We start from the raw sequence: 16,879 nt of genomic DNA on the forward strand, positions 1-16,879 counted from the left end.
ACGTCAAAAGTCTTCATATATGGTTGTAACTTGTCATTACATTGATTCCGAGTGGCGTCTAAATAGGTGTGTGCTGAATTTTTTCAATGTTCCGCCACCACACTTCGAGTATTTTATCGCAGATGCACTATAGAAAAGTTTTCAAGAATGGGGTATTGAGAATAAAATATCTTCAATCACGGTTGACAATGTAAAATCGAATGATATAGCAATGAAGACCTTAAGAGATATGTTTAATTTGAGAAAGACTTTACCCGTTGATGGTAAATTGTTTCATGTGCGTTGTTATGTCCACATTACTAATTTGTTGGTGCAATATGGACTTGGTGAGGTAACTATGATAATTGATTGTATAAGGGATGGAATTAAGTACTTGGTTGCATCGGAGGGAAGGTTACTTAAATTTGCTGAAAATGCAAAGCGATTGAAATTGCCTTCCAAGAAATTATTCTTGGATGTACCCACTCGGTGGAATAGTACATATTTCATGTTGATTGCAGAACTTGAGTTCAAAGAGGCATTTCCCATGTATTCATACAAGATTCTTGTTTTCAATGGTTGCCATTAGATGAAGATTGGGAAAAAATTGAGAATGTGTGCCAACTATTGGGGGTCTTCAACCAAGTAACAAACATTGTATCGGGAAGTGACTACCCTACTTCCAACTTATTCCTCCCTCAAGTGTGGAGGATGAAAGACATCTTGAGTTCAAAGTGTAGAGATCCGAATGAGTACATTCAATCAATGGCACGTAAAATGAATGTGAAGTTTGAGAAGTATTGGGGAGAGGTTAATTTACTAATGGGAGTTGCTGCTGTGTTGGACCCAAGGTATAAGATGACTTTGATACGATTTTGTTACCCTAAAATCTACGGAGATGAGAATGCTAAAACAAATATCGATCGTCTCAGTTCAGTTTTGAATGAGTTGTATAATGACTATGTTATAGAATATAACTCAAGTGTTATGGAACAAAATTCACAATGCAATGCTCCAGAGAGCTCTTCAAGTATTGGTTCGGTTAGTGCAGCCAATGTCCAAAGTGGTGTGGATTTGTATGACTCATTTGTCCGAAGTGCTGAAACATTGCAGCAGCCTATTAAAACAGAATTGCAAATATATTTGGAGGAAAATGTACTCATTTGTGAAAAGGGTGTGGAGTTTAATGCATTAGGTTGGTGGAAAGCAAATGCACTTAAGTATCGCATTCTATCTATTTTGGCCAAGGATGTATTGTCAACTCCAATTACCACTGTGAGTTCAGAGTCCACATTTAGTGCTGGTGGAAGGATAATTGATCCTTACAGAGCTTCATTATCTCCAGAAACTGTGCAAATGTTGGTATGTGGGGCAGATTGGGTCAGGGCATTACATGGGCTAAAAAGGACGAGTGATGTAAGTATTAATTATGTTTTGTGAAAATTGTTATTTTCATTTGAAGTTACAAGGTACTGCCCATATTTTTCTAATTCTATTTTTTTTTTACCTTAGGTGGAAGATGACATTGAGGAGATTACCTTACCAATGATACCCTAACTCTTTACTTTTGTTACTATCAGACAAATTGTTAATTAAGTTTTAAAATTATTTTCAATTTGTAATATAAATGCACTGCTGCCACTATGTATTTGGTTGGGGAATTTTGATGGACAATATGATTTTGTTGGAGTCTTGAAGATCTTTTTTGTGAGGTAATATATGACTTCCTATTTAATAATTATGGCATATTTTTCATTTACAAAATACTAAATATATATTGTTTTTTTAAACTATAGGTGGAAGGCTGGATACTAAAATGGAGATTGACAAATTGTCTTACGACTCTTACCAACCTTACTTTTGTAACTTTACATTTGTATTAAGTTTTAAAGATGATAATATTATTGCATATTTGATGTTTGACTTCCTATTTAATGATTTGTTGGCCAAAGTAGTTGCATATTTATTTGTTAATTATTAATTGGATTTATCTTTTTTAATCCAAAATACTATACATTCTGGGTTTGCAATGTCCCTCCAGATATTGGGTTTGGATATATTTGTTTTCCGCTAGGTATGTAGGAAAGTTGCTTAAAGGACAGACAATTGAGGTCATTGGTGGTGGTCGTATTGAATCTACTTATGCCAGAATGATGGTAATTCCTTATTTTCTAAAATTTCAAATTGAATTTGTTAAATCTTTATGTCAATTTGCCTCACCAAGTTGAATATGTTGGATGCCTAATGACTAAGTTGATTAGTCCAGCAATCATCTATCATAAGTTATTAAACTTGATTGTTAGAAATGATTACTTTGAGTCGTGGGTTTTTGTAGCATTTACCGTGAATAATCCATGTTTTTTTGTTTTCTGTTCTTTTTTGTTGTTTCTGTTTTTAATTTTGGCTATGTTTGGTTGATGATAATTTTGGCTATGTTTTGTTTATGTGATTTTGCTTGTGTGCTACTTTAGTAAGTTTATGACTTTCATTGCCAACCTATACATACTTTCCTTGTTTCCTCAGGAATCTGTGAAGACCAAGCATCCTTAGCTTCATTATGAGTCAAAGTTATACATGCTTCTACAAGGAGGGAGTAAGTTTCCTCTTTTAGTCCTTTTGTCTATAGTGAGTTGATATGAAGGGATTTAGTTAAAATCAATTTATGTATCTACTTATTTATCTTTTTATCTGTATGAAGCGAGTATCACCCATCTGAAATGGTTTGGTGTTGAGGGTGAGTACAATGTTATGGTTATTGACCTTCTAGGGCCAATCGAAAGTTTGCAATCCTAGAAGACTTGTTCAACTATTGCAATCGAAAGTTTTCTTTAAAAATAGTTTTGATGCTTGCAGATCAGTTAGTAAGTATTCAATGTTTTCAATGAAAGGTATATTTGGTAATATGTTATTACTTCTCCCAAAAAACAATGAAGGTATATTGGTTAAAATGGCTTTCATACTGATACTTTTCTTTTTCCTGTTTTTTTATTTAGATAAACAGAGTTGAGTTTAGGGCGCAAAGCTAATCAGGTAAACTTTTCTATGTGGTATTCTTGCGTTTGTGTACGTTTTCATCTTCTGTTACTTTAAATACATGCAAACATTGGACCTTAGTACATAAATATCTTTGCATCAGGCCACCTTCAATTCTATTCAAGACTCTGTTTGGCTTTTGTAGGAAATATTGGACATCTTGAAAATGTGAATGTTGTGATAATATTTTGTAGCTATAGGTAATCATCAACAAAAGATTTTGTAGCTATGGTTGAACTGGTCTATGGTTTAATTGGTTGTTTTAGGGTTTCTTAGATATGTTTGCTGGGGATAGGGGCAAAGTATCAAATTCTGAAGAAGTATTGGCAATTGCTTGGTATAACACTTAGTAAGACCAAATGTATTTAGGTTATGGCCCTGTATAGGAATCCTTTAGTTGATTTTGCTGAGTTGATAAGTATAATATGTCCTTATGTGAATAATGACTATTAGATCTCTCTTGCTGATGAAAGAAAATAGTCTATATAATAGGGGTATACCCTTTTCTTTCATGTTTTCATGGATGTTGGCCTCAATTACTAATGAATTTCTGGCTTCCTGATGCATTGATATGCTACTCATATTTTCCATGTTAGTATTTGTCGCTTGTTTGTCAATATAAAGTACCCCCACCAATTTTTCCTCTGTTCATGTGGTTTTCTTTTTGGTACAGAGAAAACAAAAATCTCACAGGAACAACTTAACCAATTTGAGATTTGTTTCTGCAACTGTGTTTTTGACATGGATGCCATTATTTGTGTTAGGTGATGCCCGAGTTACAAAATGTTGGAAATGGAGGCTACGTTATATGAAACCAGTGCAAGTGATCGATGGAAAATAGAATATTTTTATATGGAGTTTCCTCTACACATTACGATTTTCTGCATTAGTTATTTGATTTTTGCATTTTATATTTGCTTCGTGATTTATAATTTTTAATTTGTAATTGTAATTGAAGGTTGAAGCCTTGAATTTATGAGATTGTATTTGTAAATTTTAATTGTTTAGTGACTCAGTATGAAGTGAATATGTCAATTTGCATTTTTGCAGCAAATTGATTTTTAATTTATTAGATTGTATTTGTAAATTGTAATTGTTTAGAAGGGTTAAGTGAATGATAAAAGAAAGTGTAATTGTAAATTTGTTTGGTTTTACTTTTTGTAATGGATGGGGCTAATGGCATTTTTGGTTAATTGTGTTTGATTTTTGATTGTTTTTATTTCTAAATTCCATCTGAAACTTGGTTTTGAAAGTTGGAATTGAATTTTTAAGATTTAAATTTTTTAAGAATTTTTTTGTCCATTTTTTATTTTTTATTTTTTAATTTAAACGAGCCGAGCGAGCCGAGTGCCCGATAAAGCACTCAGCTCGGGTTGTGGACGAGCTCGAGCTCGATCTCGCACACAATGTTAATGTTATCGAGCCGAGCCGAGTCTACCATTTAGGGCTCGTCACGAGCTCGAGCCGAGCTCGAGCTTTTTGAACAGTACATGCGAGCCGAATTTGGACACCCTTAACTCGCCCGAGCTCAGCTCGTTTACAGCCCTACCCACCTACAAACTGCAAATAGAAGGAAAAGCCCAACCAACAAACCACTGCTAGAATGCAAAGACAGAAGCCAAAACAAATACAAACTTTTCAACAAAAACTAATCAGCATTAACTCAAGTTGTCTCATTCCCAAGGTTACGTAAGTTTATATTTCAACATGAAGTGACACTGGGCCTCCAATTTCTACTTTGGCATATGCAATTAATGGTGGGCAAGGAACCAAGGAACACCATATCTCCTGACCGATTGAGATGCCCAACATTTTATTCATATAGGACTTATATATTTCGATAAGTACTTAGACTGTCTAAAATTTATTTGTAAAGATGAGTGTTATATACATTCTTTCTCAATAATTTAGGCAACAAATTGTTGAAGATCATAATTCTTGATGTAAAGTGTCTCTTTTGAAGGCTACACGCGTGGATGTATATGTCACCATAGAGTGACTTTTCCTAGGATTCAAATTTCTAATGCGTGTGGCATTTGCTATTACTAGTGGACAAGAATTAGCATCCTATTTGTCTGTTAAAGTACTATTAATTAAATAATTAAATTTATTATTTCATATCAGTTTAAAATTTTGTAATAAGTTGTAATTTAACACTTCTTTACATGAAACACACACACACACACATATATATATAGACGGGGTTCTTCAACCATGAATTTTGAGCTTTTTTGTAAGTGTTTAATTAAATATCCTAGAATAGTAATAGACTAATAGTTTAATAAGGAGATCATTTATCTTCAATTGTTATTCATTAGTTAACTGTTTTGTTTTGTATTTTTATCTTTTAATTGAACTATTATTTTTAGGGCATTGAATTAATAAAGATGGTAAACAAAAATTAATCTCAAATCTTGTATTTGTAAAATGACTAAGTTACCTCAAAATCTTAAAAGTAGAAATTCCCTTAAAAGTTAAAACCTAACCAATCTATTATGCTAGGTGTTGAAAAATTATTCACCTAACACTTTGGCTGGAGCCTTGAGGTTGGAGGTTGGCAGGCCTATTCTTGGCCTTTATATGCTTCTTTATGGTGGCGGGTTCATGCATCCTTCTATAGTGCCTTTTTCTTGCAAAACGAATAGCTAAGAGACCGAAGAAAAACGTAGAGGGATGACTTTTCCTCACGTTTTTTTCACTATAATGTGTAACTTATGATTCATTTGTTTTGACATAAAATATTTTTCATCAAAATATATTTTCAACCAAATTTTAAAAAAAATATTTTTCAGCGCCTAACTAGTACTTAAAATGAGCAACATCAAAAAATAGTCCGTGATATCTAATGTTACGCCCCCAAATCTGCCCTTGACCAGTTTGGTAGGGTTATTGGCAATTACCCTAATATAACTAACTGGTAGCTGACTAGGGAATCACCCCTCTAAGCATAATTAGAGTGAATGCATAGGAAGATGAAATAAATCTAAGAAATCTAATAACCATAAAGGAAGCATATGTTATCTTCGAAATATAGACATGGAGCAACTAATAGAAATACAAGTAATCTAATCAAACCTAATAACAACATGAAGATCTCTGTCTTAAATAAATCCGTAGTGGCAACCTCTCCACTCTCCTCTTCCTAGAAAGAGGTTTTCTACAAGATGTAATAACCGCATAAATCTAAAGGCTGAGAGCACTCTAGCAGCAGATGCCCCATATGTCATTCCCTTCCTTATGTTTAGGAAAAATTTCAAAAAACTCACAAAAACCTACTTACTTCAAATTCCTTACATTTAACCAACCCTCAAGGGTTGTTACAGTGTTTCCCAATGTATAGGAAACCAAAAGTGATTTCCTATACTTACATTATTTTAATATAAACCTTTCTCTTTCATCTCTCATCTTTCATCTTTTTGTCTTTAATTGGGGATTGTGTTGGGATTTTGTGAAAGAAAAAAAAAATGAGGGCAGGTAGGGAACTTGTATTTTGTAAAGAAATAATATTTTAATAGTATAAAGAAAGATAAGAGAAGCTATTGTGAAATATATTTTCATAGTGAAGAAAAAAGTAGTTTTGTGCCCTAAACTTAGGGAAAATCAAAGGGAAGCTGCTGCTAGTGCTCTTAGTAAGTAAACTTCACAATTGGGTTTGACATGAGCCAATTATTAATGAGCAGAAAGAAACGTGCAGTTTGACAAATGTTTGAAAGAGGTGTTGTATCCGTTAATACACAATAAAAATATTGTTTTGTTGAAATAAGAAGTGTACTTCCAACGGCAATTGCCTAAGTGTTTTAATAAAGAAAACTAATGCTTTATTAGGTCCTACCTATCACGTATAGTCTACCCGAGATAATACTCATTCTTAGCAGGGTTTCTAATATCTTGATAAATCACTATTTCTTTTAAAATGGTAAAGGTTTCTTAACTGGTTAATAATTCCTTAAAACAAACTTTAAAACACGTGGCCTAAACCTTCTTTGATTAACACAAGCCCTTAAAGCCTTTTAGCAAGGAAAAATGCAAAGTACCCTCACTGGGTGAGCGCTCGCCCAAGGAACCACACGAGTGCTTGCATGAACAATGCAATACCCGTTGTGCATTACCCAATCATACCTCTGAGCACTTTTTACCTTTTGTGAATAGTACACGAGTGCTCGCTGCAACAGTCCACGAGCACTCGTTAACCAATTTTTAGACTCCTGCACAGTACCCAAATCGCACACCTGAAAAGTATTTTTAACCCGTTGTGAACAGTACACAAGCGCTCGACACCATAGTCCACGAGTGCTCGCACCTTTTCAGGATATTCCATGCAGCGCTCTTATCTTTTTTCCCTATATAAACCCACCCCTCATATGACCCTTAAACCTCATTTTAGCCACTGTTGCTCTAGATAAACCCTACTTTGTTTGTTTTTTAGAGTTTGTGAGGTTTGTGAGTGTTCTTGGAGAAGGAGGAAGTGTGGATCTCTAGCTATCTTCTAAGGTAACTTCTTAACCCTTTCTTCATGATTTTCTATTGTTGATTACTCTTCTAGTGTTACAAGTTTTAAAGATGCCATGACAAGTTCTTTGTACCCATTTCTTGTAAAAGCAAAAAATGATTTCGAAATATTTTCAATCCACCCTTGGATGTGCTTATTTCTTAACAAAACCAAGAATGCTTTCGAAAGGCTTTGAAACACCTTTTGATTCTTTGTGTTTTGGCATATGTGTTTATTTTAAGCATATGAAAGAATATGCCAACCCACAGCCTTAAATAGAAGCCTAAAACCATTTTTGGGGATTTCTGGCCAAACCTTAGCCCCTCGTCGAATGCTCGCCCTAGGGGACAAGTGCTCGACTAGAGAATGGGTTACACGCCCCTAAGTCCCAAAAATGTGTACAAAGGTTTTAGCCATCCATTTTTGTTAGATGGGACCTCGTAGAGTTCTCTAATACTGCTTATAACGATGAGTCGTGTTTCATTATAGCAAGGATTCGTTATGTTGGAGGACTCGAGCAAACGTACGAGGTAAGTATACATTTACTAACACTTTCCTTAAAAACATAGGATATGTTAGCTTACTGACCACGCATATAATATGAGCATGTCTACTTTTTGTAATAACTTTGTAACTGATTTAATAACTGACTCATAAGATGCATTGTATGACATGGTACACCGATACATGCGGTATAATGGCAATGGGCTTACTATATAGACTTGATTCAACTGTCAAATGTTGTGTATTGTTATATAGGCCTCTAATGGTTGTTTCGTGACCAGCGCAGCCTTAACGGGCGGTCACTAGAGGACATACATCCTTAGTAGCGTAGGTCACCCGAGATCGAACTCGGTCAGGCTGCTAGTGTTATGGATGGTAGCGTACAATGGTTGAGGCACCGACATTGTATTACTGGCCCCTCGGGATAGCACTAACCCCGCTAAGAATGGGTAGTATCTTGGGTAGACCATATATGATAGTTATGACCTATAAAGCATTAGTTCTCTGCATTAAAATGCTCAGGCGATTGCCGCCGGGAGTACACTACCATTTATCAAACTAAACAATATTTTCAAGATGTATTAACGGAGACAACACCTCCTTTCAATGTTTATCAAAACTGCACGTTTATTTATGCTTAATAATAATGAGTTTTTGTCATAACCAATTGTGAAGTTTACTTACTAAGTCGTTAGACTTACGTGATTATTACTCTTATAGGGAGCTTTTTCCTAGAACTCAAAAGTGGTATGGTTGCCACTGTAGACTTTATTTTAAGATCTTCATGTTGTTATTAGGGTTGCTTTATATTATTAGTTGCTCTATGTTTTCAAATTGAGGATTATACTTGCACCTGTAATGATTTATAAATTTCTCAGATTTATTTCACCTTCCTATGCATTAACTCTGATAATGCTTAGAGGGGCGGTTCCCCATTTAGCCACCAGTTGGTTAAACTAGGGTAGTTGCTAGTAACCCTGCCAGGCTGGCCAAGGCCAGTTTTGGGGGAGTTACAAGGTTGGTGCTGTCTAGAGGGACCTATAAGAAAATGTCGGTGCCTTAACCATTGTACGCTATCTTCCATTTACTAGCAGCCTGACCGAGTCCGACATCGGGTGGCCCACGCTACTAATAATGTCCGTCCTGCAGTGATCCAGCACTTAAGGTTGCGCATGTCACGAAATAACCATTAGATCCAAGGCCCATATATTACATCCACATGCATTTGACCATAGAATCAAATTTATATAGTAAGCCCAAATCCATTATACTGCGCGTACTAGTGTACCATGTCATACGATGTATCTTGTCAACCAATTATTAAGACAATTACCTAGCTATACAAAAGTAGGTATGCTCATATCATATGCATGCTTAGTTAGCTGACATATCGCACGTTCTTAAGGAAAGCAGTCGTAAGTGTTTACTTACCTCGTACGCTTGATTGAGTCCTCTGACATCACAAATCTCTGCTATAATGAAATATGACACATTGTTATATGCATTACTAGAGAACTCTTCGAGTGACACAATAGGTTCTCTCTAACAAAATGGGCCATTAAAACCCTAAGCTCGCATATTCGGGCGAGAGGAAGCATAACATAAATGCTAAATGTTTGGGCAAGAGGTTACCTTAGAAGATGGCAAAACACACCAAGATCCCTTCCAAATCACTCTTCACTCTAGGATTAGGGTTTTTTCTGGTGTTGGGAGAGATTGAGGGACAAAGATGAGAATTTATATAGGGGCTTAGGGCGTGCCTTCTTCTGAAAAGTGGATAATGGGTTAAAATTACTTTTCAGAGTGTCAGCGAACGTTCCGATACTATTTACACAGTGCATCAAATGGTTGAAGCGTACATTTATGTATTACCCACTGGCCCAAAGACTAGTCAACGAACGCTTGGGGTGGTCCCCCCTTGCAAACGCTCACACTAAAGTTAAGGGCTAACACTCGGATGCACCCCTAGCAAACATTCGGGCAGAGAGTTAGGTTTTGGTATTGTTTTTGGAAAATCTCAAGGGATTTGGGGCCACTTACAAGGGGTTTTGGCTATCGGGCTATAAAACCTTTGAAGAATATGTTTTATGAAAGTGCTTTGAGAAAATTATTAACCTTTGAAAGTTGGTGGTTTTTCGGGGCATTACATCTAACGACGATAGTCTAGTAAACTTTGATAGTACTCTAACAAATAACAATGATCCGGCGATTGTTCGGCATGGTTTACATGTGTTTAAACGGCAATAATCTTTGCACTCACTCAGGAATCAGAAGAATAGCTTATACTAAGCCTAAAGTTGTCTCATTCCAAGAGTTCATAAATCTATATTTGAGCATGAAGTGACCATAGGCCTCGAATTTCTACTTTTTAAGGTCCTATTAGTGGTGGGGAAGTACACAAAGTGGCCTGATCTCCTTGGAAGAGTTCCCCGTTATCAAAAAAAAAAAAAAAAAAACTAGTAGAACGACAACAATATTTTTGTAAGTAGTTGCTGGTCACTCTTCCCAATTCGTAAGATTATTGGAAGTGTTCATAATACATGCCAAATAACAATTCAAGAGACAAACACTTAGGTTTGTCATGATAATTATTAAAACCAAACTAAGATGTGCATATATATATATATATATATATATATAAAGGGTGGGAGACAAACACTTAGGTTTGCCATGATAATTATTAAAACCAAACTAAGATGTGCATATATATATATATATATAAAGGGTGGCCTTCAAATTAAAACTTTTTGTGTGTAGGAACCTCATCTGCGGCTTTGAGCATCATCTGAAAGGCATTTTCCATGCATGACTTGAACTTTAGGGGATCTAAGAGTCCTTTTTCAATCCCAGCAGTAACCCTCAGATTTCCCATGTAACTTACTATTGTTATAGTAAGATTCTGCAAACCCATAATTGAAAAAGAGAAGGAAAAAAAAAACAAAAACTTGTTACAATGGGCCATAAATCATTATGAATCTAATTAAAAGCAATGAGTCCTACAAGTAGTCATCAAAAATGGCAACACAAAAAAGGGGAGCTGAATGGTGAATGGTAATTTTATATGGGATATGGCATGTTAATAGTTATCTATTTCACTTAAGAGTTTGAGTCTGTAACACTACAGTGCAAAGTCCAATTGTCATAAGAGTCTAGATGCCAATAAGGTGCTTACACCAACTAGGAGGTATCTCCAAAGAATTTTACGAGTTTATCTCCAATTCTATGTCATTGTAATATTTCCCTATAAATGAGGGAATGATTAATAAAATAAAGCAAAATTAATCTCAAACCTAGTGTTTGTAAAATGTTTTGTTTCTCTCAAAATCTAAAAGGTTTAAGTTCCTTTAGAATTTAAGATCTTAGAACCTAACAATTTATCCCGTTACGTGTTTAGCTGAGGCGCTGTAAAAAAATTTACAGAAGAGTAGTATTTTCGACCAATAGTTCAGATTTAATATTATTTTCTCTCTTTTACATGAAAAACTTAAAATTCAAACTAAACCGTTTAAAAATTATAGGAGATATGCTAAACTAAAGCCATATTAATGACTAAAGAGAAAAGTACAAATTAAATCAAATACCCTCTTTATTGGATAATAATTCAACTAAGTGACTTTTAGATAAAAATTTGCCACAAATTATTCATCCCTATCTATGAGAAGGTGGTCACACATTAATTAATGTTGATTTTTTTTCATATCAGAAGTAACAAATTATCACAAAATAAAAGGACTAACTGCGGTTTATGAGTATTATATATTACTTGAGCTAAACCAGGTGTCATAAAATAAAAGCCTTTAAGCGGATGATTAGCCATAGTCACTTGTTCCATTGGCCCAATCATGTTTGAGATCGTCATACTGGAGTTCCTCAATGTCCCATGGACATATCTAGCAGCTGCCTGCAGTACCCAACATTCCCAAATTATGAGAAATTTATGATATGGCAATTCAAATATAAAAATCATTCCAATTTTCACCTTTTCTATTTATTTAGGAGACAAAATTTTGATTATGTACTATAATGTTGCTTAGCAATTTTTTTGAAGAACCTGTTTTCGAAATTTCACATTGCTTTAACATATCACAACTTGCCTAAAATTAATAAACCCAGCTATTTGGTCTACAATTTTTGAATTTTTTTTTTCTGAGATTACAAACAAGGAATGGGGGAAGGGTTGTGCAACAATAAGCTCCGATACAACCTACTATGTGCATATAAACAAAAACATATTGTGTGTGATAAATGGGTGTTAAAAGTTGCATAATTTTATAAACACAGAAATATTGTTGAAGATGAATAAGATCACACATGTACCTCTGGGCCTTTAAGTTTCTTCACAATGTCCAAAAGCCTATCAGTGAAATAAACACCTAATGAGGTTCTCCTCTTCTTGATTATCTTTTGTGCTTCCAACACATACTCAAGTGGGTTTGAGGATTTAGGATCATTAAACTTTGGTATTGGTACATGCAAGAAGGCAATTCGGTTCCCCCATGGTGCCTCTGAGTCTCCCACCATCTCCTTGATTGATTTATAGTTCCTAACTTTCCTAGTGTTGAGCAACACCAATGCTGTAGAATCTGAATTGCTTGATTTATGGCTTATCTCTTGCATGCATAACCGGGTGCCATAGAAGATTATCCCAACAATTATATCATTCACCGTCTGCACTTTGGAAAATAAAATTCAAATGAAACAATCTATTAATAAAAGTTAATTATGAACTATTGTTATGTCTATTGCACATTAGCCAGCATGCAACTGTTAGATGCACAAATTATAAATTTTAATCTTGAAACTATGACCTTTTCCAACTTGCCCAACCCCATGATTTTCTTTTTGTGACTTTAATATGGTTTCCTAATTTTGATTGAATTAATTAATGTAACTAAACCTGCCCAGAAACATTTATTTCGAGTAGGGCTAATGGGACCGAAACATTTAATAGAGAATCAATGCCCATCAGTAGTTATTTGTCGTGGATGGTCAAACATGATGACCAGTGTCTTTTAAACATTTAAAATATGTTGCAAATAACTTGGAGACCAATAATTGTAAGTGAACTTGGAGACCAGGAACTTAGGATATGTTTGATATTTCATGCGAAAGGTCAAAAAGGTCAAACAAATTGTAATGTTGGAAACTTCAAACCAAGTCTGAAGTGGAGCTTAAAAAGCCTAAAAATGCAGTCTCTAGCTAAGAAGGTTTTAGCGCACCAATTTTAATTTCTTTTGTTAAAAAAAATAAAATAAAATAAAATTGGACAAGTTTAAATTAGACAAATCCAACAAAAAAAATATGACTTCACATGAAATCTTAGGTAAAAACAACTAAGAGCATTAACAATGGAGGGCCAATATTTAAAATGGCTTATCAGATTTGTAAAAAATCCCCACATTGGATTAGTCCCAAAAAGAAAAAAGAAAAAAAAAAACGCTACATATAACAGCACTTTTCAAGGGGGCCATTTTATTTTTTATTGTTTCGCTTACCTGTTTTCTCTTTTTCCCATAACTTTTCTCACTTTTCAAGGAATAATTATGAAAATATTCTTTCACAATTTTTAATAAAAATATATTTCATAAATATGATTGACATTACTATGAGAATATGGTTTTCATACTTAACTTTGGCAAATACGACATTTGAAAAATATAACCGTTGAAAAATATAATTATTATAAAATACAACGATTTCAAAAGTATTATAGTTACAAAAATGATTATTTGAAAAATTATTGTGCTTAACGAATTACAATTGAAAAAATAAAGAGTGAAATACGAATTTTAGAAAAGAAATAAAGTTATAATCAATAAAGAATAAAAAAATATATATATTTAAATGATACAGATAAAAATTTAGTTAATCAGATATAAGAGACCTTTAAAAATTTATTAACTAAACTAGATAAAGTGACTTTTGAGGAGCCATTTTGCATAAAAATTTGGCAACTCCATTGTGAATGCTCTAATAAGATAAGCAAATGGTTCTAATTATCATAGCCTTCAAGAAATGTATAAGTTAGAAGTTACTAAAAGTACATAATTAATCATGAGATTTGCTTTCTTTTGCTTACTAATCCTAAATCATTACTTATCTAAAAAGCTTAAGCTGATAAAAAAATGTTGACTTTACTATTTAAAGTAATATTCTAACACTCTTCATGTGTGAGCTTAAACTTGATTGCCTAACACGTAAAAAATTTAAGTGAAACGGGAGCGTATGACGAAAACAATGTTTGGAAACTATATCCGATAAAACTAATTATGAAAATTATGAAAGTCAAATCATTAATTAGCAATATCCTAACACTTAAAAGCTTAAGCTGATATAAAAGAGTTGACGTTATTATTTAAATTAATATTCTAACACTCTTGTTATGTGTGAGTTTAAATTCGATCGCCTAATACGTGAAATATTTAATTGAAGCGGGAGTGTATGACAGAAACAATATTTGTAAACTATTTCTGATAAAAGTAAATATGAAAATCCTGAAATTCAAATCATAAATTAACAAATATAGTTTGATATTCTCACCACTCCAAGCTTGGTCTTAATGTGTTTGATACGATCAAGAGAGAATGTCATGCTTGATAACGTGAGTGGCAAAAACCCGGCTCCTTGATCCCCAGACCTTATCGGCGTTAGATCATCTTCAACTAAAGTGCTCTTCAAAAAGCTCCATCCAAAATCTGATGCAGTGTTGAAGACCAAGGAAAAGAGTTGAGGCACTCTCGCCCAAGCACTTTTGTTGCCACTTTGTGCTTCTGTGCTCCGGCGTGAAGGCAATGTGAGGGGAAGTGAAGGATTGTCAGCCCTTTGCACACAAGAAAGAAGTGCACTCATGATGGAGTAGCCATCGCCAAGCGCATGGTGGACCTTGATTATGAGAGTGGCAGCAGCATTGCTTGTTGGATGGTTAAATATATGAACTTCCCACATCGGTTTATTTTGTGGGAACCTCTCCATTCCTATATTTGATATGCAGTCGTCAAGATGTTCATCGTATAACGTGGGTGACAAGCCAGTTGGGATAATAGGGATATGAACGTGGTCTTCAAGCTTCACTTCAACCATTTTCCATTTTTTCTCACCCTCTTTGTTTGTAACCTGTATACATAATTCTCATTACTTAGGAAAGTTCTCTTAAGTGAAATATCTTTTTAAAAAAAAAAAAAAAAAAATACAGGACATAATATCTAAAAGTATAGAGACCCAACCTCTAAAAATTCTGGTGTGTTCGCACGTTTTTCTTTTTTCAGAAGAAAGTATGTGGTTTGTTTTCACATGCTTTTCTAATAGTATTAATAAAAAAGCATGTACTTCTCACATACTTAAAAAACATATGTCACTTTTTAGAGGTTGGGTTCACTACAAAAAAAGAATTTTTTGCTGACATGCGTTTTCTGACATGTTAGGTGGTCTGACACGTCAAAAAATTTTCTTGACAAAACATTTTTGACGTGTGTCAGGCATTAAAATTCTGGGTGTCAGAAACGGAAAATTTCTGACGTGTCAAATATAAGAAATTTATGTCCATCTCTAAAAGTCTCATATATATATATATATATATATATATATATATAAGTCTCTTACCATGTGAGAATAACATCTTTTTGTAGCTAATTTTTGTCCTTTTTTTAATAGCATGTATTTCTTACATGATAAAGGGACACATAACGCTTTTAAAGACTAGGCTTGAAAAATTCCAGCAACTCAATTTGTAAGAAATTTTATACACTAAAAAATAATAATTGAGACCAATATAGTAATAAGAGAGAGTGAGGGCACCATGATTGAGGAGAAACGTGGATTGATGGGGAGGAAAACATTCTGGAGCCATGACATGGCGTGGACGAGGTTGATGGGAATCTCAGATTCAAAAACACCAATAATAGATACACATAGTTCAGAGCTGTTGAAGTAGTGTCCATAGGGACTCACTGGCTCCAATCCCTCTCTGAAGTTCTCCATATTGGTTTGTGTTTTCAAAGCTTCAATTACAAAACTAGGTAAACTTCAAAGTTGTGGGAGTCCAAGTGAAGAGACCCTTACCTATTTAAAGCAAAGAATTTCCACCCACCACATTAAATGCAGATTGAATGTAATTAGGAGTGTAAACGAGCCGAGCTTGGACGAGCTTTGGCTGTCCAAGCTCGGCTCATTTATTTTTGGGCCAGGCTCAAGCTCGAGCTCGAGTCGAACCTGACTTTGCTGCCCTGTTCGTGCTCGAGCTCGAGCTCGACTTTTTTTTCTTTTCTTTTTTTTTGTAATTTAAGCCTAACATTAAGAAATCCGCCAAATATTTTCTGGGCAACCAAACAAAATTGGTCCCAACCATAAAATTAGCCTAACTTTAAGAAATCCGCCCAACATTTTTTGGGCAACTAAACAAACACATCACACGGCAAGGAATCTCACATTTACACGGATGACAGGCACCCCGAAAAAACCGCAACTTTCACGTGACGATTTAAAAGCTCTGAAAAGAGCAGACCATAACATATATATATATATATATATATATATATAGTACACACCCACGTGAACAAATCCATATCCACCATCAAACAATTAATTTCCATGAAAAACTGCAACCACAAACACAATTCCCTGCTACGTACGATTAAATCTTTGACACACATTTCATGATCAAACAATCTTTGGCGTAATCAAATTCTCCACTTCTTCACATAACCATCAATCACTGCTTTCGACAAATCGTGCCCCGCTTATTATTGTCAAACAATTAATTTATTTTCCAAAACAATTACAGTTTTAATATAAAATGCGTTTTTTTTGGTATGACAACTCGTGCCTCGGCTTTGGTTGTGGGCGGTGGGTGCCGGCGGCCGCTGTGATGTGAAGAGT

The 16,879-nt window shown here is 34.5% G+C and overlaps 3 protein-coding genes and 1 long non-coding RNA gene across 4 annotated transcripts in view; 2 read left to right on the plus strand and 2 right to left on the minus strand.

Annotated features, from left to right (window-relative positions):
* The first annotated feature begins 605 nt into the window (after positions 1–605).
* On the plus strand, positions 606–1,897 carry LOC132183399 (zinc finger BED domain-containing protein RICESLEEPER 1-like). The gene is made up of 3 exons (XM_059596830.1): positions 606–1,395; positions 1,492–1,691; positions 1,776–1,897. The coding sequence occupies exons 1-2, from the start codon at positions 691–693 to the stop codon at positions 1,534–1,536; spliced, it is 750 nt and encodes a 249-aa protein (XP_059452813.1). The 5' UTR covers positions 606–690; the 3' UTR covers positions 1,537–1,691; positions 1,776–1,897.
* Positions 1,898–2,506: 609 nt separating this feature from the next.
* LOC132180254 (uncharacterized) lies at positions 2,507–4,018 on the plus strand. Its single transcript, XR_009440087.1, has 4 exons — positions 2,507–2,572; positions 2,678–2,840; positions 2,973–3,009; positions 3,777–4,018. It is a non-coding gene; the product is annotated as an uncharacterized LOC132180254 (long non-coding RNA).
* A 6,646-nt stretch (positions 4,019–10,664) lies between these two features.
* LOC132181748 (wax ester synthase/diacylglycerol acyltransferase 11-like) lies at positions 10,665–15,982 on the minus strand. Its single transcript, XM_059594987.1, has 5 exons — positions 15,800–15,982; positions 14,546–15,118; positions 12,323–12,673; positions 11,769–11,906; positions 10,665–10,904 (listed from the first exon to the last, which is right to left on the minus strand). Exons 1-5 carry the CDS (start codon positions 15,980–15,982, stop codon positions 10,743–10,745), a joined length of 1,407 nt encoding a protein of 468 aa, XP_059450970.1. The 3' UTR covers positions 10,665–10,742.
* Positions 15,983–16,027: 45 nt separating this feature from the next.
* Positions 16,028–16,879, minus strand: part of LOC132181749 (wax ester synthase/diacylglycerol acyltransferase 11-like) — a 5,494-nt gene continuing 4,642 nt past the window's right edge. The window contains exon 5 of the mRNA XM_059594988.1: positions 16,028–16,063. Within this exon, the coding sequence (XP_059450971.1) occupies positions 16,028–16,063 (36 nt within the window). The remainder of the gene's footprint in view (positions 16,064–16,879) is intronic.

This window comes from Corylus avellana, chromosome ca5 (assembly GCF_901000735.1).
Source record: "Corylus avellana chromosome ca5, CavTom2PMs-1.0".
NCBI lineage: Eukaryota > Viridiplantae > Streptophyta > Magnoliopsida > Fagales > Betulaceae > Corylus > Corylus avellana.